Source organism: Eschscholzia californica, unplaced genomic scaffold, assembly GCF_041429995.1.
Source record: "Eschscholzia californica isolate CP2 unplaced genomic scaffold, dmEscCali1.0.p SCAF_2, whole genome shotgun sequence".
Classification (NCBI taxonomy): Eukaryota; Viridiplantae; Streptophyta; class Magnoliopsida; order Ranunculales; family Papaveraceae; genus Eschscholzia; species Eschscholzia californica.
In genome coordinates this window covers 43937182-43964805 of record NW_028238309.1, presented here as the reverse complement: position 1 = coordinate 43964805, position 27624 = coordinate 43937182, and the positions used below count along the sequence as shown (strand labels likewise).

Here is a 27624-nt window from a genome sequence, read left to right as displayed (position 1 = left end):
AAGACCCGAACAAGAACTGCCTCACTATCTCACCCGCTAGTCTTCCACTGGAATGAAAAACGAACTTAAAGAAGCAGGCAGAAAGTAAATGAAATAGAAAAGCTTTCTCATCTTCTTCATTTTCATATAACAAAATCTATATTTGGTTCTTTTAGTGTCAATCAGTTGAATCACATGAAGCAGTGAGATTATATGAAACCCAACCAATCTATATATGTAGGTTGATTTGAAGAATTCCAAAGGATGCAAAGGGTTTCCATGGCTGAATCTAGCCCTCTTTCAAACCCTATGGAATAAGAAGAGATTAAATCAATAGTAATACGAATTCATCCATGAAATTAATAACTATTTGATGGATCAAAACCAACGTTGCAAACAACTTTGATGGAGATGAAGGTAAAGAAGATGAAGACTACGGCATTTTGGAGAGAGAAAGTAAAAGTGAAGAGAAAAAAATAGAAGTAAAGAGTACGGGGATATTTCTGGAATGGTTTTTATACCAAATGACCTAAAAAATAACTAGGCATATTAGTTTACATAAGGTTCGAAAATTATACATAATATTAATGACATATTTTAATTGTTTGAAAAAGTTAACTGTTTTTTTAATTATTATGTAAAATATTTTGACCTAAAGAGTCATTTTCTATTACACATTAGGGTCATCAGGGAGGTTCAAGACATGTAGAAGCTAAAATTTATTTTCCGGACTATGCACCCCAAATTCTCTAGATTGACGGGTTCGACAATAAGGCAGTAAGCCAAACTTTTATAGAAATCTCACATTCACATAATCCAATGCAACTAGCAAGATCGTCGACCAGACCAAAGGGTTTTTTTTAGGAGAGAGAGAGTCCGTGCTGACGTCAGCGGGCGATTTCTCCTTCTCTCCTTTTGGTAACCCTAATCCCTATCCACAACTAACATCAACCTCATCGGAAATCTAACCAAGATTAAACCAAAGCAATAAGATCCATCAACAATCTACCAAGCCTCAACAGGAATCGAAAACCACAATCATACAACTGGTTCCATTAATGATATCTTATCTCTGCTAAAGGAAAAAGGAATAATCAAGTTAAATCTAAAGCCGCCAAAAGGATCTCAAAGAAGGATATCCAGTGAACCTGCGAGTCCAGCCGAATACCCTCGGGAAGAATCCAAAGAAGATCAAGCAAACAGGTAAGTTATTCTCTTAATTATCATTTATTTACATCTGTCTTATTTCTATTAGCTTAATTAACATGGGGAATAGCTAATCCGTAAACCAAGACGGGCTACTCATAAGAACATCACGCATGCGCCGGATTCCAAGGATTTGCAGACGCTCGGCCTTCCGTCTCTGTTTCGTTGTCCCTTGCTCTTCCAAGTGGTTTATAGAGAGAAGGATTGTTGAGCAGTATAACCTTTGTAGACAACACGTGGTCAACATTCAATTGAGAGATCATTAATGAGGCTTCTTTCTCGACATGCAGAAGCCTCATAGCTTTCTCTCTCTCTACCCATTTAAGAGTAGTAATGTTCAGCCTTCATAATCAGAGAAGTCTTCTCCTCTTGTTCCTCATTCTCTGTCTTTCTCTGATGTCGTCTAAACCCCAAGCTAACACAGACGAGATCTCTAAGTTAATGTCGATCCAATTGAGTTTATCAGACTACGGCAAGTTGACGATAAACTACCCCAAACCTGCAGAGATTAAGCAACAACCAGTGATATCGACTGGCTTTCTTGCTCGATTATGTTGTCAATACGATTACGGTATTGGCTTCATAAGAAAGCACCTCTCGGCTCAGTCCAGATTCTTTAGAGAAAGTAGGATCACTCCTTCTTCTACAGGTCCCAACCACTTTATGATTAAACCCAGAAACCTTATAGCTCTCAGTGAAATAAACCAAGGTCGGCCTTGGGTTATCAGAGGTTACCTTGTTATTATGCAAGAAGTTCATTTTCCATTTCAAGGAGAGATTCCAGATTTGATGCTTGAGCCGATGTGGTGTAGCCTTTCAGGTTTGCCATCTTCCATTCAGAATCGACATGACTTAGATATTATCTTTTCTTGCATGGGCTTCATTCTTCAAATCCAACCTCGTAACTTCAGCAAGGTTACAAACACCACCCTTCGGATCCAGTTTATGTACGATGTTCGTACACCTTTGCTAGCCACCCTTAACTCGGTTTTCTCTGATGGAGGTAAGCCTATCAACTTCAGCTATCTTAAGTTCCCTAAGGCCATATGTCACAAATGTAGGATAGTAGAGCATCCCATTAATCCTTGTCTCCCTCCCCATGATCACAACAACAGTGTCCCAATGGAAGTGAACTTTGTAGCCCATGGTCCAGCCGAGAACTGGGCCCTTACTGTCGTTCCCCCTAATATAGCTCCTCCCAATCCTATTCCCCCTCATGAGATTTTTAAATAGAAAGGAAAGAGGAAGGACCAAGATAAATTGATCGATGTTAAAATTGAAATAGATGAACATCATCAGTTTATGAGCAAGAAATTCAAGGAGCACAGTTTGGGTAGGGGTTCTTCACTTCCTAGCTTTCTTCATGGGTGGAATTCTGGTCAATCTTCAGGGTCGTCTTCCTTCATTGGCTATGGTCCTCCAAGCTGGTACACACCTCCTCCGGAGTCGATAGACAGTCAGGAAGAGCGTCGTAGGCATATCTTTGCAGATCAACTATTGGAACCCTCAAGGCATTTCATGGAAAACAGGAGTGATGGAGACAATGAGTAGCCTGAAGTCTTGGTTTTGGAAATTCCGTTCTAGGTGATTAGTAGTTTTTAATTCTTGTTAATTATAATGAACATTACTATGTTTTTTGGATTATCTTTATCTTTTTGTTAGTTCTCACCTCTGTCATAGGTTGGGACAGAGACTTAGAACTGTTTTAAGTAAGTTAATTTTTGTTATTATCTCTTAGAGGTATTATGTTTAGTTTGTTCAAAGTTAATAGTATTTTCATGATATAATATTATCTTATCTAGTGTAATTCTTATCTTATAGCTTAAACTCTAGTTGCCTCTTGGATGCTACTATTATTCTTATTCTTATAGGTAGAACTTCTTTCTAATTCTTATATTACTAGTTAGACCTGTAGTTGTTTCGGTTTCTACTGTGCTTTCTCCCATCTTCTCTGCTGGGAGTGCCTTTAGAAACGTCAACTTTATCCTCTAGGCAGAGGTTCTGAGCCTCTTCACCTCTGGGCTTCTAAGGTTTGTCTAGCAGATAGAGCGCCTATATAATTCCCCTCTATTCCCACTTAAACCCGATTCACCTAGAGGGGCCTTTAGACGTTCTAAGTTATATAGACAGATTAGAGTTAGTTCCTTGTAGCAGACTTAGATGAATACCAATATTGGGCCCAAAGTTCTTAGTTGGAATATAAGAGGTATATCTTCTTTTAGCACTCGCAAACATCTAATGAGTCTGATTAATAGACATAACCCGGATATTATCTTTATATCTGAAACCAAGACTAAATCCAATAGAATCAAGAATTATATTAAGATTAGCAAACATTACGACCACTTCTTTGTTGAACCGATAAACAAGGCCGGGGGCCTAGCCTTATATTGGAAACACAACCTCAACCTTAAAATTCTCTACTCGGACATTAATATGGTCCACATGGACATTTATAATTCCACTCATAACCCAGAATATTCGATTACAGGTTTTTACGGTAGCCCATATAATAAGAGCAAACTTCAACCTTGGAAAACGTTACTGATGAGACATGAAAGTGTCTCATTTAAATCTCTTTACTCGGGTTAGTTAGTCCAGTTCGGGCAGTTACTCTGATGAATTATGTGTTTCTCTTGTCCAGGTGTCTTCTACAGAATTAAGCTTCAAAAATAGATAAAAGATGGGCATTTTGGTCATTTTGGTGGTAAGGGTATTTTGCGAGTTGTGGTCGATTTTGATTCTCGGATGAAAGTAGAATCCGAGACTAATCTAGCGGCGAAAACAGAAGTCAAATTGGAGTCCAGATGTGCAAATTAGAGCGAGTCAAAGTGGTGGTCAAAATGGAGTCAACATAAGTTTCTTCATTTCTTTGATGAACCATGTTATAGCAAATCACACCCTTTAATAGCTCATTGGGTCCCACTTAATATAGTTACCCATTAACCCAGTTGCTGAGATTGTGTTGAATTCAAAATTCAACATCCTTATGGCAGCTCACGATTGGTCTTTATTGGAAACAAATCCGCATGGCAGCTCACGTTGGTCTTTATTGGAAAGAAATCATTTTCCTTCCTATTAACTACTGGTTTCATTCTAGAAATTTAAACAGGATGGTAAATAGAGAGAAGATGATACTTTACAAAGAAAGATCAACCGGATATATTAGAAGGAATATATTCTCTCTTAAGGAAGTTTCATATTAAAATCATAGATGGAGAGATTTTCTTTTGCAAAGGAAACTATTTTAATTATTAGAGGAAGAGAGAACCAAGACAACTGGGATGAAATTGAAAAAGAAAACAGGAGCTGGTATTTCTTACTTTCTATGGTACAAATACAAATATAGAGAGAAACTAGAGATGGTAAGATTATTTTAAAGAAGGGATATCAAGAGATTGAGGCTTTAACAGAGAAGGAAAGAGATTTTTAGAGAGAGAGAAGGTTCGGCTGCAGCTGGGCTTTTGGTTTTGTATAAGACAGAAAGAGAAGAGAGCTAATGATATCTCATCTTCTGGGGGCTGAAATTATCAATTAAAAACTTTGTTCTTCTTCCTTCTCTAGGAGCTTCAAGAAAATTATAAAGAGAAGAGAAGGAGAAGAACAGAATATATAAAGAACAGAGAAGAAAATCTTGTAGAGAGAGAGAGAGAGAGTGGAATTTATAAAGAACAGAGACCATTGTTCTTCACCATTATTATCTATCTTCTTCTTCTGTTTTCCTTTTTGTGAGAGAGAGATAAAACAGAGTGGAAATAGAGAGAATTGTAGAGAGGAATATTTTCTGTTTTTCATCTAATATAATCATGATTTGTTGGTGTTAGTCTTCTGGTTTTGAAATAAAATAAAGGAGAAACAGTAGAGAGAGAAATTGTGTTGAAGAAGAAGACACTGTTTGGATTAAGACCTTTGCTGGAAAATCATTTTCTCCAGGGAGTGTTTGGTTCACAGAAGGAAAATATTTTCCTGCGATAAAAAAGTTTAGTTATTCTTCTCCTCTTTCTCTCCTATTTAATTTTAATTTTGATCATGATTAGCTAAAACTCTAATCTAGGGCTAGGATGAAACCCATTTTTGAGCTTTCAGAGACACATTCTTGTATAATTAATTCTCTTGATTGCGTTTAAAAGTTCAAGTTGTTTTAATTAGTTAAACTTATTTTCTTTTCATTGCCTATATTTTTAGTTTGATACACCATGCTTAGATTAAGTTCTTTGATGGTGTATGCTTATCGATTAATAGTCAATAGTTTAGAGATTTGTTTTTCAAAAGAAAACAATTACGAGTTTATGATTGTCAACCGGCTTTAACGAAAATATCTTCCGGAATTCGGGTAGTTCATTACCTTGAATTTTGAGTTATGAAAAGAGAAATTTAACTTGTCTAAGTATTGATTCTTAAAGTGATTTTATGTGGTGAATTCAGAAACCCTAGACTTCTCCCCCCATTTTAAGTTCATCTTTTTATTTGTTTTAATATTTTATATATTTTATTTTATTACCAAAACCTCATCAAAACCAAAAACCGAGTTACTTCCAAGTCTTAGAATAGGTTTCACTTAGTCTCTGAGGAACGAACCGGACTTACCGGAATTATCACTTGACGCCCGTATACTTGCGGGTGGTGACCTATTTAGGAAACTTTCTAGGCCCATCAGTTACATAAGCTTAATGTTCAAGAAGAGACTCCGTGGATGGTAATAGGGGACCTTAATGTTATTCTGGACAACAAGGACAAAGAAGGAGGTAATATGAACATGAATTCAAACAATCATAGGATTCAAACTTATATAAACAACCTAAACTTAACAGACATGGGTTTTAAGGGCTATCCTTACACGTGGAATAACAGACAATATGGAGAAAACTTTATCCAGGAAAGACTAGACAGAGCTCTAGCCAACCTACAGTGGCTTAAAAAATTTCAACTCTCTAGCATTTCTCACCTAGATACCGTAGGTTCAGATCACCTACCTATTCTCCTAGATGACACAGACTTAAGCTGCAATAAACCTAAACCTTTTAAATTTATTCGGACCTGGATGTCACATCCAGATTGTCACAAGTTCATTTCCGACAAATGGACTAATCATAAAAATATCCAAGTAAATCTGAAAAACCTTAGTAGACAACTCACGAAGTGGAATAAAACAGTTTTTGGTAACATAGACAATAACATCAAAGAATTAATCACAAAGCTTAATAACGTTAAATCAAAAAAAGATTTCAATACTATACACAATCAATTGGAGGAGCTATACAATCTCCAAGAATCATTATGGAAAGAAAAATCTAGGAACAACTTTCTCACAGTAGGAGATAAAAACACTAAATTCTTCCACTCTCAAGCCATCCAGCGAAACAGAACTAATAAAATAACAGCCATCAAAGATTCCAATGGGGATTGGCAAGAGGGTCTAGAAAACATCCAAGCGGTGTTTACAGCCCATCTTCTCAACATTAGTACGTCTCAGGGTATTTCGGATAATCACTCCATTCTCAATCTTTTCCAGAATACCATTACCCGGGATCAAAACATAGAGCTGTCAAAAATCCCTGATCAGGAAGAAATTAATAGTGCTATCAGCAGTCTTAAAAAAGAGGCGGCCCCGGGGCCGGACGGATACCCCCCTTACTTCTATCAATCTAACTGGGACACTGTTAGTCCCAATATTTACTTCCTTGTTCAAGAATTCTTTGAGTCGGCGGTGCTTCCGCAGAACACTAATCACACTCACATTTGCCTCATCCCGAAAACCACAACCCCCCAAACCCCTGCGGACTACAGACCAATTAGTCTGTTAAACACCACATATAAAATTATAACGAAAATCTTGGCTGATAGATTCAAACACACGCTTCATGATATCATTTCCCCCTTCCAGGCTGCATATGTCCCAGGTAGACAAATCTCGGATAATATTATCATGGGGCAGGAAATCATTCACTCCCTCAAAACCATGAAAGGAGTAACTGGTTATTTTGGTCTTAAGCTTGACATGTCCAAGGCCTTTGATAGGATTGAATGGAGCTTCCTTACCAATATCATGTCTAAATTGGGTTATTCGGATCATTGGGTCAAAATGATTGCCCAATGCATTACAACTCCCTCTATGGCAGTGTTAGTCAATGGGCGTCCGGGACCCATTTTCCACCCTAATAGAGGGATCAGACAGGGAGACCCTCTCTCCCCTTTTTTGTTCACTTTAGCAATGGAGGGGCTTAGTAGACTGCTTAAAGAGGAACAGGATAGAGACAATTTCATGGGCTTCCCCACTAAAAACCCAAATCTCTCCATTTCTCATCTCCTCTTCGCAGATGACTGCATTATCTTTGGTCGCAACTCTCTAGAAAATATCCATGTCCTTAAATCTATACTTAAGGACTTCTGCAATACTTCAGGACAAATGATCAACTACGCTAAATCTAACATCTTCTACTCTAAAAACTCACACCCAAAATTTAAACGCATGATCATGCGATCCCTTAAAATTAAATATGCTGCCACATCGGAAAAATACCTAGGTTCTCAACTTTTCATTGGTGCTAACAAAAAGCAAATATTTAATGATATTCTTCTAAAAATTAAAATGAAGTTAGACAAATGGAATCACAGTTTCCTGTCTCTAGCAGGTCGTACGGTAGTCATTTCGACTATCGCTGCAGCCGTACCCCGATACCAAATGCAATGCTTCGCCCTTCCCAAGGGCATATGCAAGAGCATTACGACTTTACAAAAGTCGTTCTGGTGGGGTAAGTCCAAAGGCATATGCACCAAATCTTGGTCTTCCATATGCCTTCCCAAATTCTTGGGTGGTCTGGGAATCCACTCCACGGAGCTGGATAACCAAGCTATGTTAAGTAAATTAGCGTGGAAAATAAAAACTGAGCCAGATTCCATATGGGTTAAACTATTAAAACCCAAGTATTTTGATAATACAGAGAATCCAGGGCCGTCGAAACCTTATCACTCTTGGATATGGAAGAACATCAACAAATATATTAAGATTATTGAAAACTATTCGACTTGGGAAGTCCACAACGGTAAGAGTATTAATATTTGGACCGATAATTGGATTCCCAATGCCCCGTCAATCCCGCACAATCAAACCTCTAACCTAACTAAGGTAGCTCAGCTCATCAACCATGGTACCTGGGACGAAACCTTACTTAATAATGAATTTGATAATGAGACTAAGAATCTTATTCTCACCATCCCGATTGATATAGATAGTGAAGATCAAAGGAAATGGACTCTCACAAAAAATGGTAAATTCAGTGTCAAATCCTTGTATCAACATCTGAGTCTCAGCATGAATTCACCCCAACCCCAATCTCCGAATTGGAATTTTCTTTGGTCCCTACCAGTAGTTCCTAGAGTACAAACTTTTGTATGGAAAATTTGTACTAATGCTCTCCCGGTGAAGGATAGAATAGGAAAGTACATATATAACAACAGAATCTGTCCAAACTGTAATGAAATAGAAACCATAGAACATGCCATACTTCACTGCCCTATTGCAAAAAATATCTGGTTCTATTTCAACATAATTTCCGAAAATATACTGTCAGTGAGAGACTGGATCTTCTCCTGGGAAACTAATAACCAAACGGCTTATGCTAATAACAACATCCATTTTGCTACCATCATGTGGAACATATGGAAAATAAGATGTGACCATTGCTTTCAACACGAAATCAACAAGTTAGACAAAATGATTTCTATCATAACGACATTCCCTCAAATCCAAAAGGTGCATACACCACAAATCATAACAGAACAAGGAAAATGGATACCTCCTGAATCGTCTTTTTTAAAGATCAACGTAGATGCATCGTTCATAGACATGCAAAGTATAACGAGAATCAGTTTAGTTATCCACGACAATGAATCAAAATTGGTCGAAGCTGCAACTTTCACCGTTAGAAGCAGAAACCCGGAGGAAAGTGAAGCAATTGCAGTTCTTAAAGGAATGCAATGGGCAGAATCTCATGAATACAAAAGAATCATAGTCGAAAGTGACAATATTAAAATCATAAAATATCTACAGAAATGAAAGAATAATATTCAATGGCAATCCCAAGTACATTTGAACAAGATCAAAGAAATAAAAAAGAGGTTGGAAAGAGTCAAATTTTCGCATACAAGCAGGAAATTCAACAAAGTAGCAGATAAGCTGGCTAAATGGGCACGAACGAAAAACAGATCGAAGGCCTGGAAAAATGTACCTTACTTTCTTTGCAAGATGTATTGTAATAGAACTTTTATTTCTATCTAATATATATTATCTTTCAACAAAAAAAAAAAACTAGCAAGATCGTCAAATCAACAACGGCGTCAGACTCTCACTGCGACGCAGATGTAACTTTAGTTGGGCATCTAAATTGGGGGTGGCTGACGACTAATCGCTTATGCAAGCCGTACCGATCAGGGGTAGGAGATTTTTTTAGGAGAGAGATGGTCCAACATGAAGTCATCGGTTTTTTTCCCTCTTTCCTTTTTTTACTCAAACCCTAGAAATCCATCACCTTACTTTCATCCTACTTGGCTACTTTCTTCAACAATTTGAATCCTCCCCGAATCAGTTTGGAAGAGCAAATCTACAACAACCTATCCTTCCTCAAACACCTAATTAATCTCTTCAAAACACTCCAAATAGCTTCTATCTAACACACACTACAACCTAGGTTATCTCATCACTAAACCATAATCAGTTGTTTCAATTTCTCTTACAACAAATCAAAAACTTAAAAGATAAAGAAGATCAAACAACAATAGGTCTGAATACTTGAGAACAATTTTTGACTTTCTTGTAGACATGCATGTCGTCAATATAGGGTGAAACGAGTTCTCCTCTCTCTCTCTCTACCGATCACACCCTAACTGATTTTTTCAAATCACCCAAAATCCAACTCAATCTCTTAACCTGAATCACTGCAAATCACCATCTTGGTAGTCAGGGGTGCATCCAGGGAAGTACTTCTTAACGTATATACAGATTAAATATATAATCTATTAATATTTTCTCTCTACTTTTTATAATCTTTGTATTAATTTTAGAGGATAGCCCCCTTAATCATGAGCAGTAATCATCTCGATTGCATTGCTACCTTATGTTATGCTTCAGCCTTGAGGAAAACCTTTTATCTGGTTTCACTTCTCCCCTCCATAGTAATCCCTTAGAGCGAGTTAAGATCGACAAATACTTTGGTTGTACGCCATACACCTCTAAGGTTCAATCTGATCTCGATCCTATTTGTCTACCAGTCATGCTGAAGGTGTTGGGGTTTACACCCTTCTACTAGTGTTTATAGAGGAAATAAGACATCTAATGTCTACACTAGTATTCCCAGGATCACATGCATAAGCCTATGATAATCATTAATTAAAACTAGAAAGATAAATACCTTATTCGCTAGTTTTCCCTCGAACCTTTCCAATTGCTTATGAGAAGACCAAGAGCTTCAAGTGTAGCTCCTCTACTTGGGACACGAGCAATCAATTTGATCTCCCACCTTGTTGTATAGCTAGCACACCAATGGTGGTTGGAAAAAGAACTCCTTTCTTCTTGACTAGATAGATAGTTAATGGGAATTAGCTCACTTTCTCTTCTCTACTTGATGTGGTAGAGTAAGAAAGCTTAGAGAGAAATTTCACACCTTATTCTCTGCCCTAAGAGTGTTTATATAGAACTCTAATAAGAATCCACCTCCTTTTAGGTTTCCTAAAACACCCTTTAGAATAAGATTTAGGGAAATAGTCGAAAATAACAACTATTGGTATTTTCTCAATTCCCTAAGGAGGAGGTGTCCAAACACCACGAAAATTTTCAGATATAATTTTTATTATATCAGCAACTAACCCTCCAAAATTCAGCCCAATCCGAGTCCTAGAAGTACCCGAACCGGTCTAGGCCCAAAAAACCCTGTTTTTGGCCTTTTTGTACTATCTTTGCCTAATTCCTTTTTACGCCTATGAGATATGTTTATGGGACACTCCCATGATTATATCTCACTCCCACTAGTCATATCCTAGATCAATTTGTCACTCTTATGTGTAACCCGTTGTAGGATCCGATCGAAGTTAGCCGCGAATTACTTCGTAATCCGACGATCGTAGTTGGTCTCTAGCTACAACTCTACGATCCCTAAATCAATCGGACTTGATGATCTTCCACATCAATTGTCCTATCCGACAAATTGTTCGCATTGTCACCTTGGTCGAAGGACATCTCCTTCAACTCCTTCAGACTCCCACTTGGACTTAGAACAAGTACAATGCTTGATTCCCATGTCACTTAGTATCCCATCTGATACGTCACGTCATTCAGACTTTCTTGATCTCGAGTACAACTATCAAAACAAATGATTAACTTTTAATCCATTTGAGCACGGCCATGCATTTTCAGTTGTTGCTCGTCAAGTGGCCCGAGGATACTGCATCCTAACATGGTTAGGAGGACATAATCCATTCTTGCGCTCCCACTCAACTTCATGTCTATCCTGTCCTTCCCAGTATCCGCTTTTATAACCTCCTTTTACGACGCGGCGTTTAACGAAACCAAAGTCAGACATTCCTTACATAAGATGAGCTGAGCACTCATGTTTTGAGGAATCTCTTCAATCTTGTCTTTATGAGAAGTTTGACGATTTCATCATTCTTTGGATGAACTTCTCATGTTGAGGGTTATTCCAGCGTATAATCCTTATTATGCACTCACGTAGTCGAATCGAATACACTATTCCTATAGCCCATGAAACTGCGCTATCCCATCGACTCCCGTACTAGTCTTCGTGAGTCATTGTTGACCATGCAATGACCTGGACTAGGGAACTGATAATGAATCACTCCAAGTTCACTTAGTAGGGTTTCATTCATCAGATCACGTATCTGACAAGCCTACTCGGAGCGTTTTCTTTATCGTGTGGACTGTCTCTTAAAATACCAAACCAAATTTTAAGGACAAAATAAAATTCCTTTTATTTTATTTATCGAATGTAAGTAATTAGGCACATAAACTCTTTTATGAATCCAAATTACATTTGTTGCCATTCCCCAATGCGCTTTATACCAATGTCCCTCATGTGTGAATCATGTTTGGGATGAGGTAACGGTTTGGTCAACGGATCTGCAACGTTATCATCCGTATGAACCTTGCAAATTACCACATCTTTTCTTTCTATGATTTCTCTAATCAAGTGGTACTTCCTTTGGATATGTTTGGATTTTTGGTGCGCTCTTGGTTCCTTGGCTTGGGTTATTGCTCCGTTGTTGTCACAATAGAGAGTTACGCCCTCTTCTATGCCAGGTACGACACCAAGTTCTATCATGAACTTCTTGATCCAAACTCCTTCCTTTGCAGCTTCCGAGGCCGCTAGGTATTCTGCTTCAGTGGTAGAGTCTGCAACTGTGCTCTGCTTGGAACTTTTCCAACATACCGCTCCTCCATTCAGACAGTAGACGAACCCAGATTGTGATTTGAAGTCGTCTCTATCAGTTTGAAAGCTTGCATCCACATGGCCTACAACCTTTAGTGTATCTTCCCCGCCATATACCAGGAAATGATCCTTAGTCCTTTTCAAGTACTTTAGGATATTCTTGGCGGCGTGCCAGTGCGCTTGGCCTGGATTTGATTGGTAACGGCTACACATGCTCAAAGCATATGAGACGTCTGGGCGAGTGCAGATCATGGCGTACATGATTGATCCTATTGCCGAAGCATAGGGTACTTTCATCATGTGTGCTAGCTCATCAGGACTCTTAGGACACTGATCTTTGCTAAGCACCATACCATGTGACATGGGAAGGAATCCTCTTTTGGAGTTTGTCATCTCGAACCGTTGAAGAATCTTATCTATATAAGTTTCTTGACTAAGTCCGATCATCCTCCTTGATCTATCTCTATAGATCTTGATTCCCAATATGTATTCTGCTTCCCCTAGGTCCTTCATAGAGAAGCATTTCCGAAGCCAGTCTTTAACTGATTCCAACATCGGAATATTGTTTCCAATGATTAATATGTCATCGACATAAAGGACTAAGAAAACTAGGTCGCTCCCACTAACCTTCTTGTAAACACAAGATTCTTCTGCATTCTTGAGAAATCCAAATTCTTTGATTTTCTCGTCGAATCGAAGATTCCAACTCCGGCTTGCTTGCTTGAGTCCATAAATGGATTTCTTAAGCTTGCAAACTTTTCCAGCATTTTTGGAATCTACAAAACCTTCGGGTTGTGTCATGTACACATCCTCTTCCAAGTGTCCGTTCAGGAAGGCGGTTTTGACATCCATTTGCCAAATCTCTTAATCATAATGAGCTGCAATTGCTAGAATGATCCGAATGGATTTAAGCATTGCGACAGGTGAAAAGGTTTCATCATAGTCTATACCATGAATCTGTTTGTATCCTTTTGCCACGAGTCTAGCTTTGAAAACGCTAACGTTCCCATCCTTGTCAGTTTTTACTTTGAAAACCCATTTGCATCCGATTGGTGTTGCTCCATCGGGCAAATCGATCAAGTTTCATACTTGATTTTCTGACATGGAATCCATTTCCGATCTCGTGGCCTTTAGCCATTTTTCGGAGTCGGGGATCGTCATAGCTTGGTTGTAGGTACTCGTCTCATTATCTTCTAACAGTAAGATATCTGTTTTCTGAGATAATTCCTGGAGCCTTTGAGATCTACGAGGGGCCTGAGCAACTTTTGGAGTGTTCTCAACTAGTTGAGATGTCTCCTGCGAATTTAATTCGACTTGAGCGGGAGGTACTATCTCGACCTCATTCTCCTCTTCCATACTTTGTGTATAGATAGGAGCCGCTAAACCTCTGGATATCTCTATATCTGTGTTTATTTGTTTCTCATATCGAATTTCATCGATATCTACATTTCTCCCACTTGTCTGTATGGAAAGGAATTCCTTTTCAAGGAAGACACCATCTCGAGCAACAAATACTTTGTTCTCAGATTCGTGGTAGAAGTAGTAACCCCTTGTCTCTTTTGGATAGCCCACAAAGAGACATTTGTCTGATTTAGGTGCGAGTTTGTCTCCTTGTAAACGTTTTACATAAACTTCGCATCCCCAGACTTTGAGAAAAGACAGCTTTGGAACCTTTCCAAACCATAACTCATATGGCGTCTTTTCTACAGCTTTTGACGAAGCTCGGTTAAGTGTGAAAGCAGCCGTTTCTAGAGCATACCCCCAGAACGTGTTTGGAAGATTTGCTAAACTCATCATAGATCGAACCATGTCTAACAAGGTGCGATTTCTCCTTTCAGAAACACCATTCATCTGGGGTGTTCCTGGCGGAGTGAGTTGAGATACTATACCACAACTCCTAAGATGATCGTCAAATTCTTGACTCAGATATTCACCACCTCGATCGGATCGAATGGCTTTTATTTTCTTGCCAAGTTGATTCTCTACTTCGTTCTGAAATTGTTTGAACATGTCAAACGATTCGGACTTATGCCTCATCAAGTATATGTAACCATAACGAGTGAAGTCATCCGTGAATGTGATGAAGTAGCCATAGTTACCTCTCGCCGGAGTACTCATTGATCCGCATACATCCGTATGTATGAGTTCCAAGGGTTCTTTGGCTCGGTCTCCTTTTCCTTTAAAAGAAGACCTCCTCATTTTACCCATTAAACATGATTCGCATGTGTCATATGATTCTAAATTATACGAACCTAGAAGTCCATGCTCATGGAGCTTCTTCATGCGTGTCATGTTAATGTGACCCAAACGACAATGCCAAAGGTAACTTGGATTTGAATCATCTGACCGTAGCCTATTGGTTTTTATGTTAAAGACTTCGTTCTCAATATTCGTAATATATAGAGACCGTTGTATAGCTTAGCACTGGTATAAAACATTTCACCTTTGTATAAAGAACAACGCTGGTTTTTTATTAATAGGTGATATCCCTCTTTGTCTAATTCTGAGACAGAGATAATGTTTCTAGAAATAGAGGGTACATAATAGCAATTATGAAGTTCTAAAACTAGACCAGTTTCTAAAGGTAGACTGAATGTTCCTACAGCTTTCGCAGCAACCGTTGCTCTATTTGCTACTCGTAGGACAAGCTCCCTTCCAGATAAATACTTGATTCCCTTAAGGCCCTGCACATCATAAATGATATGAGCACCACATCCGATATCGAATACCCAGGATTGAGAATCAAATGTATTTGCTAAGTTAACTACGATAACATAGATACCTTGGTCGGAATCGTGAGTTCCTTCCTTTTTCCTTTTGTTCTTCTGAATCAGTTGAAGTTCTTTCTTTGATTCAGACATTCCAATGCCTCTCCGGATTGCCTTGGAAGTCCCGTACTTCCTCAACCGTGATTTGTTTCGGGACATGTCCCTTAATCAACGGATGATTGTGTGCGCACCCATTTTCCTGAATCTCTTTTGAAGATTAGGCTCCATGGTGGCCAACATAAGGCAAGTTACTGAAATTGATTTCATCCGGATACTTTTGGCCTGCTTTTGTTCCTCAACCTTTGAGTTCGCAGTTATCCTTGGAATAGGGGTATCCAGTACACTTTCTTTGTTTGTAGACTTGAGAACACTTCTCAATCTCTTTTCCCAATCAAGGAAGTTATCCATGTTCAATTTGTCCTCATTAAGGATTGAACATAGGTTGAAAAGATTGATTTTTGCCATAGTAAAACTACATGAAACAGAAAAAGGATTTTGCTAAGTATTACATTCGATAATTTTTGCAAAAAGTCCTAAGTTTTTGCCACATTATTCAAGATAAAACGTGTCCCTAGATGAATAATGCGATTCCGAGATCCCATCTCTCAAGGATTAAGCGGACTAGGGCCCTGCCCTTAATTCCCATTGATTTAGGTGAGTGAACACTTTTACTGATCATACCATATGATTCTCGGTTGATGGATTACATGTTTAGTGTAAAATCAATCCTTTTGCCTCGAGTATCCAAGACTCTCTTGCTGATCTCGTTGAGTAGAACCATTTAGACATGTAGGCCTCTTCCATAGGCCTACCCGCAATGTCCCAAGGTAGAGGAGGTACTCTGCGAAGGCCGACCCACCTTCCTCGAACAAGGGCGCAAGGAGTGTCTTAATTTGGATAGGCACTGTACTCAAAATTACTTTTAGGGACTTTTACGCTAGTCTGGCGTTCGTTTTAGTGAACTAATTAGCCTAACTAACATCCACGACATAAGGCATAAAAGATAAGTAAATGCGCGCAAGAAAGTAAATCAAGCACATATGGATCCTAGTATGGCCCTTAACCTAGAAGATCTAATCTCCTTTGGTTTGCTTCTTGTTTCGCCTTTTAGTTCGTTTAGATCTCCATCTTTGAACCTCCATCGATTTCTCCCACTCGCCTTTGGATTTCCTCCTTGAATTTCATCAATGGACTCATTAACCCTAAACTCTAATTACAAGACTCAAACGATTCGCAAATCGTGGAAACTTGAAATTAAAATTATTACAAAACATGCACCCATCCGTGCTTAAAACAAGAATAAGAAATAAATTCTATGGCCATACTAGTTTCCGCATTCACATCACATGCAATCATATAATATATTTCAAGGCTATCAATTATATATGCATGTATATCCGGGAGATACTTTTGTCGACATCCATATGTCATGTACAGACCTTAAGTCTACATCAAAGGATTAGACTAATGGTGTGTCTTGGTTTGATTTTAAAATCTGATTTTAAAGAGAAATTCCGTTTGGGCCTTGAATGGCTCGGGTTAATTTCAGAAATATTTGGATTGGAATCGGGAGAAAATTTGGATAAAACTCCCACTCGAATAATGGTCCCTTTTGTGGTCCGAAAAGCCTTAAAAGGCCCGGGACAAGTCCTAGACAAGTCCCGGCCCAAGCCCACAAAAGAGCTCGGACAGGGTCTGAACATGGCACGGCCCATAGGGCCTACATGTCCGGGCCGAGGCCAATAGGCCTGATCTCGTCTTGGCCGGAGCCAGGACGCTAGTCCAAGCACCAGACGCGTCCTAGACGCATCTGGTGCTGGACCGGACCAGCACTAGGTGTCTCGGACCTAGTCCGAGACACCCAGGACCCCAGACGCGTCTCCAAAAATGCGTCTGGTGGTAGCTACTGGACGCGTCCCAGACGCGTCCTGGTTAAGCTACTGGTCGCGTCTGGAAGACGCGACCTGGAGTAGCTGGACGCGTCTGGAAGACGCGTCCACCCAGTAGCTGGACGCGTCTGGAAGACGCATCCACCAGTAATCTGGGACGCGTCCTCCAGGCTAGGGGTGGGAATTCTACCCGAAAGCCCGATACCCGTCACGTTTACCCGCGCCCGACAATGTCCATGGACGCCCGCGCCCGAAGATGGGTACTACCCGCCCAGCCCGATGATTTTTCGTGGGCGGGCTCGGGTGAAAAGCTCTGCCCGCCACCCCGCCCATACCCGAGCCCGATATGCTCACCCGACGGGTGCCTATAGATGCCAATCACTTTGAGTGTCGATTATACTTCACTATAAAGCCCAAAGTAGATTTAAGGTTTCTCCCAAGATATATAAACTACACATTGAAGCAACCCTAATTGTTTACCACATTGAATCTGAAAAATTCGGTAGCATAGAGAGAGAAAAAGAATCTACGTTGTCTCTCTAGCCGTTTCTCTCTTATTTACTAGACCTTCTTATGCCAACCTTCTTCTCTATTAAATAAGTTATTGGGATCATCTTCCATCTCTATGTAGTGGTCAAATTTTAAGATTATTTTGATGTGAGGAAGAACAAAGAAGAACTAATGGAACATACAAAGACAAGAAAAAAAATGGAAGACAACCAAGTCTCATGTTTGCATATATAGATCTATATCAGTTGTTGATTTCTTATGTTACGGAATCTGAGTATTTCTTTCATTCTTGATTTATAAGTTTTGTAAAGATTTGGTATCAATTTGTTTAGAGAAGCTTATTTGAACAATATCAAATTTCTAGAGTTTCCTGATCTGGTAGAAAAATACCAGATAAAGAAACCCGATGCCCGATTTGCCCGAAGCCCGACTTGCCCGATGCTTTAGTGGGCTTGGGCGGGCTTTGATCATAGAAGATTTCAGAAAAGCCCGCCCGAATCCGCCCGAGAACCCTAGTGGGCAGAGGAGAAACTTACCCGACCCGCCCGAACCCGACTCAGAACTACCCGCGGGTGCCCATACCCGCCCGATTCCCACCCCTACTCCAGGCTACTGGTCCGGCCAGGAAGCTTCCTGGCCAGACCTATTGATGTTCTAAAACTCAATAGTTTCCCTTTTTTTTTTTGTGTTGCAATTCTAAATTGCTATTTCCAAAATTTGAAACACTTCTAAAATATCTCAAATTCTTTTTAGAACAATTCTAAATTTCCAAATTTTGTTTTTCACAAGTTTCCAAAAACTTAAAAACAACTCTTTTAATCAAACCAATTTGGATCAAAATTTTAGGTTTTGTAACTCTTTTCAAGAACAAATTTTGAAATCTTTTGACAAATACTTTAATCTTATCCAAAATTAATCAAAATTTTGTGTTCAAAACACTTTTAAACACAATAATCTATCTAGAAAAGCATGGAATTGGTCCAAAACTTAGATAAGATAGGCTAATTGCAAGAGGCTCTGACGCCACTGTTGGGTTTTACACCCTTCTACTAGTGTTTATAGCGAAAATAAGACATCTAATGTCTACCCTAGTATTCCCAAGATCACATGCATAAGCCTATGATAATCATTAATTAAAACTAGAAAGATAAATACCTTATTCGCTAGTTTTCCCTCGAACCTTTCCAATTGCTTATGAGAAGATCAAGAGCTTCAAGTGTAGCTCCTCTACTTTTTTTTAACATTTGTCTTTGATTTTCATATAGATTTAACTCTTAATCCAAGTTCCGTAACATGTTCACTTCCACCCCTTTTCGCAATTTTATTGCGATCGTTTGTCGGATTAGCTGGGTAGTTATAATCGGGCTATGACGACGACCCCATTTACCAGGTGTCTGATCTGTTTCTACTTTGTAGAATTCAATCAGATATGGTCTCTTTATATGGAGAATACTGACGAGATAACCCGGAATCATCGTTTGATTCCACCTTGCAGACATCTTTATTTCTTCTTGAAGTTTTGGATGTATTTTCAATCCATCTCAAGTGTTACAGGAAGTTAGGTAAAAGTTTCATCTTTAAATCAATCAGACAGACTCTCGAGATCAAATATCATATCATTCTCAAGAAGAGCTGCCAGCCTAGCAAGCTACAGAATGAAGACTGCTCGACAAATCGAAGATATTTTATGCACTTCTTCAATTCTGTTATTTCGTTTTACTACTTTACTTACTGTAATTTTGTTTTTCTACTTGGCTTATTGTAATAGACTCTTTATATTAACGTATCGCCTTTCAATAAAACAAAAATTGGGGGGGTATTGGGTAGGATAGTTGGGTGAGACAATCCCGAACATGTCTGGTAGTCGGGTCACTCGGGTGGGTTTGCGTATGCCCGAGTCGGGTGCCACCAGCGGCCCTCCTGACTCGGCGTTTCTGGCAGAGTCCGGGACTCCCCTATTGTATTTTTGGAGGGAATTCCATCAAAACGGTCTTATGATTTTTATTGTTAGCCGTTTAGAGAGAGAGAGAGAGAGAGAGAGAGAGAGAGAGAAGAAGAGATTGTTAATCCTCAGATGCTTTTAAATGCAAGGAATAAAATCATCAAACCTTCAAAACACTTTGAATTCTCTTTTGCAAGGCTCATCAACTACCAATCACCTTAAACAAATCCATGCCCGCTTAATCCTATTAGACCTTACCCAAGATCAATTTCTCATTACCAATCTCATCAAGCTTCTTACCTACCGTTTCAAGTCTATACATTATTCTCTCTCTATCTTCTTCCAAACCCAAAACCCTAATTCATTTTTGTATAATGCCATGATTCAAGCTTTATCTGAGACACCCGGATTTGAAATTAAAGCCCTTTCTCTCTTTACCTTTCAATTGCGCACTGACATTAATGACCATTTTAGAAGACCAAATCGCTTCACCTTTCCCCCAATTCTCAAGGCGTGTGCTTCTGTATTTTCTTCTGTAAAACCCATACAAGAAATCCATACTCAATTAACAAAATTGGGTACTTATTCAGATGTTTATGTTGGTACAACTTTAATTGATTCATATTCTAAGTCTGGTGGTATTGATTTCGCACATCAAGTGTTTGAAGAAATGCCTGTTAGAAATGTTGTTTCTTGGAATTCTATGATATCAGGCTTTTCTAAGTGCGGCGATGTTTCTACCATGAGGAAGATGTTTGAAGAAATGCCTGAGAAGAATTTAGTTTCGTGGACGAGTGTGATATCAGGCTATGCTCAAAATGGGTATTTCTGTGAGGCTTTGGCTATGTTTGATAACATGGGTAATGCTGGGATGAAGCCAAATGAAATTACTCTTGCTAGTGTTATATCAGCTTGTGCTAATTTGGGTGCTCTTGGATTTGGAAGGAAAATACATTCTTTCATGGAGGATAATGGTTATGAGTTTGATATATTTGTGTCTAGTGCCCTTATTGATATGTATTGTAAATGTGGTATGGTTGAAGATGCTTATAAACTGTTCAAGAAAATGCCTCGGAAAAATGTTGTTTCTTGCAGTTCCATGGTTGTGGGATTTGCCATGAATGGAAGAGCAGTAGAGGCAATTGAAATTTTCGAAGATATGAGATTTCAAGGTATGTTTCCCAATGATATTACATTTATTGGCGTTTTATGTGCTTGTTGTCATGCGGGTTTTGTCGAGAAAGGAAAATTTTATTTCGATTCCATGACTAAGGAGTACTCACTAGTTCCTAAGCTACAACACTATGCATGTATTATCGATCTCCTTGGTCGAGCTGGTCATCTAGATCAAGCTTACCAATTCATCAAGGAAATGCCCATCAAGCCAGATGTTGTTATTTGGGGAGCTTTACTTGGTGCTTGTAAGATCCATAAAGACTTCAAACTTGGAGTTCTTTCTGCAGAAAGGATTCTGGACATCGATCCTAAACACTCTGGTGGTTTTGTATACCTAACAAATTACTATACTAGATTGGGAGATGGGGATGGTTTGAAGAAGGTTAAGCAAATGATGAAGGTTTCGGGGATGAAGAAGATACCTGGTAAAAGTTGGATAGAGCTAAATAACATTGTTCATCAGTTTTTTGCAGGAGATAAATCACACCCCCAAAGTAACAAGATTTATGAAAAGGTGAGTGATTTGGCTAAACTATTGGAGCTTCAAGGTTATAAACCTAATGTGAATTCTGTATCGTGTGACATAGAAGAGGAAGAGAAGGAACAATCGTTGAATGTCCATAGTGAGAAACTTGCTGTTGCTTTTGGGTTGATTAATACTCCTGAAGGAACTGCAATTAGAATTGTGAAAAATCTCCGGGTTTGTGATGACTGCCACTCTGCTATAAAACTCATATCAAAGATTGTTAACAGAGAGATAATATTAAGAGATAGCAACCGTTTTCATCATTTTGTCGGAGGAACATGTTCTTGTCAAGATTACTGGTAATTCTGGAAAGCCAAACAAGAATTTGATATTCTTTTACTTTTATGATAGAATTTCCGTACGTGGCAAAAACTGATCACACAATTAATGTATTTGAAATTTTGTAGCCCGTTTGCTATCAAAATGATCGATTCATGGGATAGTAACAGAATGTAAATATTCGAAAAAGACAAGCTATGCTTATGCATCATTCTTTTTTAAATGAATTCTCTGTCCTTTCTAATGAAGTGATTGTTACATGAATGATATCGTTCTTGACAGTAAAACTAGTGATTTGTATAGATTGTGGCCGATAAGAAGCTCCTGGCTTGTTGATACCATGATTTCTTCTTCCCATTCTTTCACAAAATCAGATCTAACCCTTCTTGCCTACCCGTCGCTTGTTATTCATTAAAAGCTGAAAGGTCTGAAACTTCTTTCAAGATAAATATTGACTGAGATCAGCCATAACTCTCTCAGTCCCTCGATGAGCATGAAGAAGGTCCCCCGCGTGTTTGCTTGGTATTATACGATTTGCAGGTCAAACATTTGTGTGCTACAATATGGAAATGAACCTCTGATGTTGTTCCACAGTCATTACAGAGAATCCATACCTAATCATACAATATAAAAAGCAGCAGCTTTCAGAAACCAGTCCTCGTAAATAAGTAACATAAGACGCGTTTAGAGTTGGTTTGAATCTCACCATCTTGTTCTGATAGGTTTCTGGCATCGGGGTAGAAGCTACCTGAATCATGGTAAAAATCAAGTAAGAGAAAGGAGTAAGACACGATCATTTTCAGGGATTTATTCCAATCATTACTATTATTTTACTAACATACCTCCTGATCGAGCTTTTCCCACACATTGGACATATCACAGACGGATTTTGAACAAACAGGGCAAGCAAACCTGTGAGATCATAAAAAGCCATTACGTCTCAACTCGGCAAAGCACTCCCAAAGAGAACAAATTTGTTTGTTAGTACTTACCGATAATGTGCCTCCATCTCTTTCAAGCAATCCAAGTGTATCGTGTGTCCACAGAGGAGAACACTTATGTCTTTAGTAGAATCAAAGAGATACTGAATGCAGAAACAAACAGGCGAGCAAAATCATAATTCTATTAAGAAAACAAAGAAGAACTAGAAAAGGATGTGTTTCTTGTTCTATATTCTACCTCAAAACAGACGGGGCAATTATGGTGCATTGCTCCTTCAACACATCGGTGCGAGTTCTTCAATGAAATTGCATAACAACATCCTGAATCAGGAAGTTCGTAACACCCCGACATCAGTTACAACGAATGAGCAGAGATTTAGGCAGAAGATAAACTCCTAAGAAAATTACTACTTTCGAAAACAAAATTTAGGCAGAAGACAGACTTCTACTTACCACATTTATCACAGTGGAAGAAATTCTCCTTGCCTCCAGTTCTGAAAAACAACAAGCACATGAAAGTGGGTGAGTAGAATTCACAGAATGAACAAGCAGAGACTCTAACAGAAAAAATGAAACCTAGGTGCAGAATTTAACCTGCATATTCCACACCCATCACAATGGTATTGGCTCTTTGAATCCTGCACAAGTAATCAGCTCATTTAAGCAATTCTTTTGAGTACAGAGACCAGAATAAAATTATGTTCTTTGAAGATGACTTACATTGTCCTCGAAAAACTTGCATTTTGCACAGTAGTACTTCCCCATACAAACCCCACAGTTCTTGCAATTCTGTTGTACCTGAAAGGAAGAAAAAGAACCACGAAACATCTATATAAATACTTTTTGCGTCAACCATTGAATTGTGTTTTACGTTTGTTTTTTAGGTTGGAACTTACATCTTGTTCTGTGTCACAGAGAGAACATATGACCTGAAATGTTTAGAAATAGTGGATTAGTGATTTTAATTTGAAATTAAGGCTATATAACAAATATTTATTAAAGAAATTTTCCATCATAATGCACTATAACAGGATGCAATCTTGCTCTTCAATTCGATTACAACATCGTTTTTTTATTACAACATCGTTTTTTGCGTTATGAATGGAGATAGTATGTTATGTTATGTCATGTCATGTACAACACAATATAATTGTTCATAATACATTATGAGCAGAAAATAAATTCAGACTAGTGTATCAAAATAAATTTTTTTTTCCATTTCCATTTAACAAGCTTCCAACGCTTCGATTATCCATTAGAGGTAAAATTTTATCATTAATGTCATTTCCAGCAAAAGAGAGATCGAATCGAGAAAGAAATTAAACTTATCATCATCTCATTAAGCTTCATTTTTAGTTTTGATTTCTAGAACAATAACTATTATATGTATCAAAATCAAGCCTATTTTTCGTTTGACGAATTAGTTTGTCCATTTATATTATCACATAGACATTCTTTGAAAGGCTATTTTGATACATAGTTTCACAAAATTTGTTTCTCTCGTCATCGAAATGATCATATTCATTTTGGACCTCTGGTCCCAACCCATTTTTCCAGCCATGAGATGGGTTATTTATTTATGTATTAGAAAAGCTAAAGAAATTTTAAGTTCTTGGTTTAACAAAAATAAAGAAAAAAAAAACAGAAGAGAAAGAAAGAGATAACTAGAGATATGGTTGAAGAGTGAAGACAAAATACATCTTATCCATAATTCATAAAGTTGGTAGCTTTTGATTAGAAATCAAAATATCCATAAAAATCATTGGAACTTTTGAAGGGATAAAAAATAAAACATCTCTCTCTCTGTTTCTTTCTTTTTCCCCATTTTCCCCAAAATAGACAAGTTTAATCATTTAATGGTAGGGGGAATTTACCATTTTAATCTCCATTCACCATTTCCCTAAATCTGATCTAACTAAACTTGGCCACGTCAGTCTTCCCTCTCGTGGCCGTGAGACCCATTAGACTTGGCCACGTCAGTCTTCCCTCTCGTGGCCGTGAGACCCATTAAACTTGGCCACGTCAGTCTTCCCTCTCGTGGCCGTGAGACCCATTAGACTTGGCCACGTGAGTCTTCCCTCTCGTGGCCGTGAGACCCATTAAACTTGGCCACACTAGTCTTCCCTCTCGTGGCCGTGAGACCCATTAAACTTGGCCGATAGGCCTAATATAATCTGCATTAATTTGTATCAGAATTAGAAGAAGATGAAGAACCTAACCTTCATAATTTCATGCCGAGGTACATCGTGTCGATCGAGAGGATCCATTTCTATTGAATTCTGTTCAAAAACAAAAAAAAAAAAAATCAGAAACTTCTCTCTCACTCCCCCCTCTATCTATCTTAATCTCATCTACTGAAAATGCATTTTCAGAAGAAAAAAAAGACCTTATCTTCATTATGGCAATGCCTGCAATTGAAGATTTCATTACAGCAAGGAGCTCGAATCTTGCATCTCCTTCTATAATGAACACACCTATGCAAAACCAATTTTAAACCCCAAATTTAATTAGACAAATTTTCTTAACAAATTATTAACTATTAATCTTAATTACTACTCCTAGGTGATTAAGAAATAAAATACCCGTAATCCCCATATCCCAACTCCATCAATTCACTAGATGATTCGGTGCACTCAGATCCTTTAGAATTCAAGCTGTTCTCCATTACCTTCCTTCAATCAATAAAAAAAAAAAACCCCAATTCCAAACAAAGATCAGAGAAAACCACCCACCCACCGTCTAGCTTTTGTTTTTCAAATGCTTTCTCTCTCTAGAATTCTGCTCAATAGAATCTTGATTCTTTCTCTCTCTCTCTCTCTCTAGGTTGATGGTGAATGGTATCGTTTTCAGGAAAATGATTTTATTGGGAGAAGAAAACCAGACTGACAGGAACCGTTACAAAAAACGAGGTGCGGCCGCCTTTTTTATAACTACCAAGATGGATCCAGCTACAGGGATGGCGGGAAACCGCCTTTGAGTAAAAAAAAAATGGTACAGTATTAAGAAACTGGGGTAACCGATTGAGAAATCAAGATACTGAATTGCCCCTTGGTTTCTTCGTGTTTCACTCGTTTAGACTACAAACAAAATTGTGATTACTTGTTGATGATAGGGGTATTTTTGGTAAAGAGGATAGGGATGTTGGAATTTGCGGGCGTGTACAAGTAGTAGATAGGCTTATTATGTGGTGCTGACTCGGAGTGGGTCCTCATATGTTCAATCATAATGGCTTATTTTTTTGTCGGATACGATAGACTTTTTAATTATTTTTCTTTTAAAGCCAAAGGAATTGTTTCAAATATCTCTAACTATTATAATGGAGCATGGATATGTTCAATATTATCGTTCAATATTATCGATGAGGGCGTTTTCCTGTGATAATGAAGTTGAGGAAAGTAAAAAATGAAGTGTAAAATGAATGAATATGATGAATATATAAAAGAATTTATAATTATAAAAAAAGTATGAGGGCATAATTGAAGGTTTGACAAAGCTTGGGGACCAAATCGAATTCTCGACAATTGGAGTCCAAACAAGAAGATCGGACATCTATGAGGTCCAAATAGGCCAGTTGACCACAAATTGGGGGTCAAAACATAATTAACCTTTCTTTATGGTGTTTACGTACCGTTGTATCGTATTTGAGTAGTTTATAAAATGTCGTTCTTTAATTTTTTTCTTTACATTTCTTAATCATATTTTGGCATCTCATTTGTCCTCATTCGATGATTTGGGTCATAGCTCTGTGTAATTTTGAGCTTCGAATTATTAGATTTTATACATTTTCTTATAAAGAGTTCGAAAATATTTCTTATTCTTCTTTATTCCTTTCGATCCAGCAAAAGATAAGGCTTCTTTAAAAGAAGGTTTTTTATTCGCATCAAAGGAGATGACTCGAGATTAATTACGATATGTTTAAAGTATCTTGAATACGGGTCAATGTTTAACCCAGTTTACGACTCGAAAATCGTTTTAATGCAGCTATCTGAAATTTTGGTTCGACCTGTTTAGTTATGTTTGCCTAATCCTACAAGAGGTTGTTATCAATGTAATGTTGGAAAACCCCAATATATGTGGGCTGGCACATGTAATATCACTACCCTAAAGTAAGCCAAGTCACAAGTGATGTAATATGGTTTACAATTGATCTAAGGTATTAAAGTGTCACGGAATAAATGTGTAGGCAAGAGCCATTTATGTTCTTTGAGCTTTTGTCATAACTTAAAGGCCAACAGAAGTGTGGATTCGAGTCAGTTCTGGCTAGGGGTGGGATTTCCACCCGGCAGCCCGTCACCCGTTATGGGCACCCGGGGTCCGAACCTACCCGTGGACGCCCATGCCCGGAATGGGCATACACCACCCAGCCCGAGGAAATATAACGGGCGGGCTCGGGTGAGGAGGCTTACCCGAGCAACCGCCCGGGCCCGAACCCACATGTTGTACCCGAGGGGCGCCCGAAGCTTTATCATTTAAAATTAGTAATAATGGGCTTTACCAATCCCATAGCAAGATACATTGCAAGATACAAAAATTCATGAAGCTTTTCACCCAACAACTACTATGTACTCAGGTAGGCATCATTATGAATCCATAAGGAGCTGGGAAGTGTTGGCTTTATTATCACAATCTCAAAGCAGTTTTATCATTGGTCTCCAATGTGGGACTATATTCTTAAGTCCATGGAAAATTTACACTCCACATACTTTAGTCCCACATTGCTCATTTACTAATGAGAGAGTTATAGCAAGCTTTGATAAATAATGAGAGGTAAGAGTTGGAGTTTACACTTCACATAGTCTGTCCCACATCATTTTACTAGTGAGCAAAGCTATTTTGAAGCTTTTATAACTGATGTAAGGTGAGTAGCATTTTCATGGTTCTCTGATTAGTCAAAGGGTCAAGGTAAAGCATCACCCGATGCCCGACCCCGAAAGACCCGAGCTTCTATATGGGCGTGGGCGGGCTTTGAT

General features: G+C 38.5%; 1 protein-coding gene and 1 pseudogene across 2 annotated transcripts; one reads left to right on the top strand and one right to left on the bottom strand.

Moving 5' to 3' along the window:
- Nucleotides 1-19784: 19784 nt before the first annotated feature.
- On the top strand, nt 19785-21936 carry LOC147558178 (pentatricopeptide repeat-containing protein ELI1, chloroplastic pseudogene; annotated as a pseudogene). The gene has a single exon (XR_015234303.1). The product of XR_015234303.1 is annotated as a pentatricopeptide repeat-containing protein ELI1, chloroplastic pseudogene (transcript).
- LOC147558177 (CHY-type/CTCHY-type/RING-type Zinc finger protein) lies at nt 21680-25649 on the bottom strand. The gene is made up of 12 exons (XM_086659744.1): nt 25237-25649; nt 25041-25128; nt 24874-24933; nt 23551-23583; nt 23375-23452; nt 23249-23292; nt 23108-23148; nt 22893-22975; nt 22706-22797; nt 22556-22625; nt 22420-22461; nt 21680-22327 (listed from the first exon to the last, which is right to left on the bottom strand). Exons 1-12 carry the CDS (start codon nt 25317-25319, stop codon nt 22190-22192), a joined length of 852 nt encoding a protein of 283 aa, XP_086515870.1. The 5' UTR covers nt 25320-25649; the 3' UTR covers nt 21680-22189.
- Nucleotides 25650-27624: the final 1975 nt, after the last annotated feature.